This window comes from Rosa chinensis, chromosome 7 (assembly GCF_002994745.2).
Source record: "Rosa chinensis cultivar Old Blush chromosome 7, RchiOBHm-V2, whole genome shotgun sequence".
NCBI classification, from domain to species: domain Eukaryota; kingdom Viridiplantae; phylum Streptophyta; class Magnoliopsida; order Rosales; family Rosaceae; genus Rosa; species Rosa chinensis.
In genome coordinates this window covers 19,119,216-19,121,328 of record NC_037094.1, presented here as the reverse complement: position 1 = coordinate 19,121,328, position 2,113 = coordinate 19,119,216, and the positions used below count along the sequence as shown (strand labels likewise).

The 2,113-nt window shown below is 35.7% G+C and overlaps 1 protein-coding gene across 1 annotated transcript; it reads right to left on the bottom strand.

Moving 5' to 3' along the window:
* Positions 1-227: 227 nt before the first annotated feature.
* Positions 228-1,161, bottom strand: LOC121050622. The gene is made up of 2 exons (XM_040511362.1): positions 484-1,161; positions 228-266 (listed from the first exon to the last, which is right to left on the bottom strand). The coding sequence occupies exons 1-2, from the start codon at positions 1,159-1,161 to the stop codon at positions 228-230; spliced, it is 717 nt and encodes a 238-aa protein (XP_040367296.1).
* Between the last annotated feature and the right edge of the window lie 952 nt (positions 1,162-2,113).

Genomic DNA, 2,113 nt, shown 5'->3' with positions numbered 1-2,113 from the left:
TACAAAACCACTTAGTTTATCAAAAACTACTCTATAACCATCCTTCAAAAGCATGGAGATGGAGATTAGGTTCTTTATACATATAGGAAGATAAAGACAATTATTTAACTCCAATGTATCTCCTGATGGTAACTTCAAAATATAAGTCCCCACGGCTTTGGCGTCAACTCTTGTGCCATTTCCTACACGTAGGGTGATTTCTCCAGCTTTAAGCTTCCTTGCTCCCACTAGGTCCTGCAACGAAGTGCAAACATGGTGGGATGCACCTGAATCAATTATCCAAGTGGAAGTATTATTAACTGTAAATATCGATTCAATCACATTGATCGTACCTTCTGTTGAAGACTTATTCTTCAAGGATGCAAGATAAGCTTTGCAATTCCTCTTCCAGTGCCCATCTTTGTTGCAAAAGAAACAAATACCTTTTGGTTCCTTTTGTTCCTTCTTCTTCTTCTTTTGGACTACTCCCTTAGGCTTTATCACTTGTTTCTTCTTCCCTTTGCCTTTACATTTGGACTTACTGGATGAAGAAGAAGCGATAATAGCCGCACTCCCACTCTCTTTCTTGATTTGTTTCTCAGCTGTTACCAGCATATTGAGAAGATCAGAAAGAGTATGATCCATTTGTTGCATATTATAGTTCATTATGAACTGAGAAAATGAATCATCTAGGGAGGAAAGAAGAAGATCTTGAGCTAGCTCCGCATCAAGTGCAAATCCAAGGTCTTGAATTTGCTCAATAAGGCCTATCATTTTTAGACCATGTTGATGAACAGGTGCACCCCTCACATGCTTTGTCTTAACAAGCTCATTGACTACTGTGAAGCGCACATTTCTATTTCTCTCACCAAACAATTCAGTGAGATGAAGTAATATAGAACTGGCGCTATCCATATTCTCATGTTGCTTCTGAAGTTGTGAGTTCATGGATGCAAGCATAACACATTTAGCTTGAGTGTCATCATCCTTATGCTTTTGATAAGCAACACGTTGCTCATCGGTTGCATCTTGAGCCAAAAGAGTGTGAGGGGGTGCATTTTGTAAGACATAAGCGATCTTATCGAATGTCAATACAATTTTCAAATTGCGGAGCCAGTCATTGAAGTTTGGGCCCTCAAGACGATTTTCATTGAGAATTTTGGTGATAGGGTGTCCTGACATATTGCAATCTACATAACATAAAATAAAATAAATAAGATTTATTTTAAAACCAAGTGACTCGGGTCTTAAGAATCAAATGGCACCCTCTCACTATTTTATCAAATTCCAAATCCCTCAAAGGAATTCGAGAGTATAAATTAAAACTCTTAGTGAGTATGGAAGACTCATTTTCATTAAGCCAACCGCATCATAATAGAACTGTAAGTCAACTTAATTTCCATGAGAGGATACTCTTATCCAATCACATCAAATGTGAATATCCATAACTTTGGCCTCTAAAGTAATTACGTCTCACCATAATAGGATATTGATAAATTACTCTAGTTAAGCTATACCCAACATCTCATGTAAGTATAGAGATCAAAAATTAAATCTCATCATAATAGAATATTGACCAAGATTTGTCCCTACCTTACAACATCAAATGTTGAATAACCTCTCTTTAATGCTCCTAGCAAGAAATACCTCCGTTCGGAATGATATTCACATGCAAGAACATCTACTAGGAGATTACAATGTTGGAAGGCCACAAAGAAGCATTCATAATGACTTCTTCGTTTTTCAACTTAATATCACTTTGAGGGAATTTTAAGGTCTCATCTTTAATAATCTTATTAATAACAATCACATTGCATTTGCTTTGATCCTATTGCAATCACACATTCATTATACTTGATCTATAATAAAATACTCCCACTAATTGTTTTCAGAAAAACAATTTGATTTCATCAAAAACATTTTTCAAATGGAATCATGGGAAATATAAAATTACTTGATCAAGTGCAATGGACATGCAATTATAATAGGTCACATAGGATGATTATGGACTTGTTGTTTGATCCAACATGAGCCAATATGTTGGATCAAGGTCATGTTTGGGTGGTTGATTTTAATTACGCGTAACGATTACGAAAATTAAATAACTAAGCTAAGCTATTACACTTTGCACTTG

Bases quoted from the DNA above. Each gene is read 5' to 3' on its own strand.
- LOC121050622 (XM_040511362.1), bottom strand. From the start codon at position 1,161: ATGTCAGGACACCCTATCACCAAAATTCTCAATGAAAATCGTCTTGAG. The intron at 267-483 runs GTGATAAAGCCT...TAATTGATTCAG, and splicing joins GCAAAGGGAAGAAGAAACAA to GTGCATCCCACCATGTTTGC.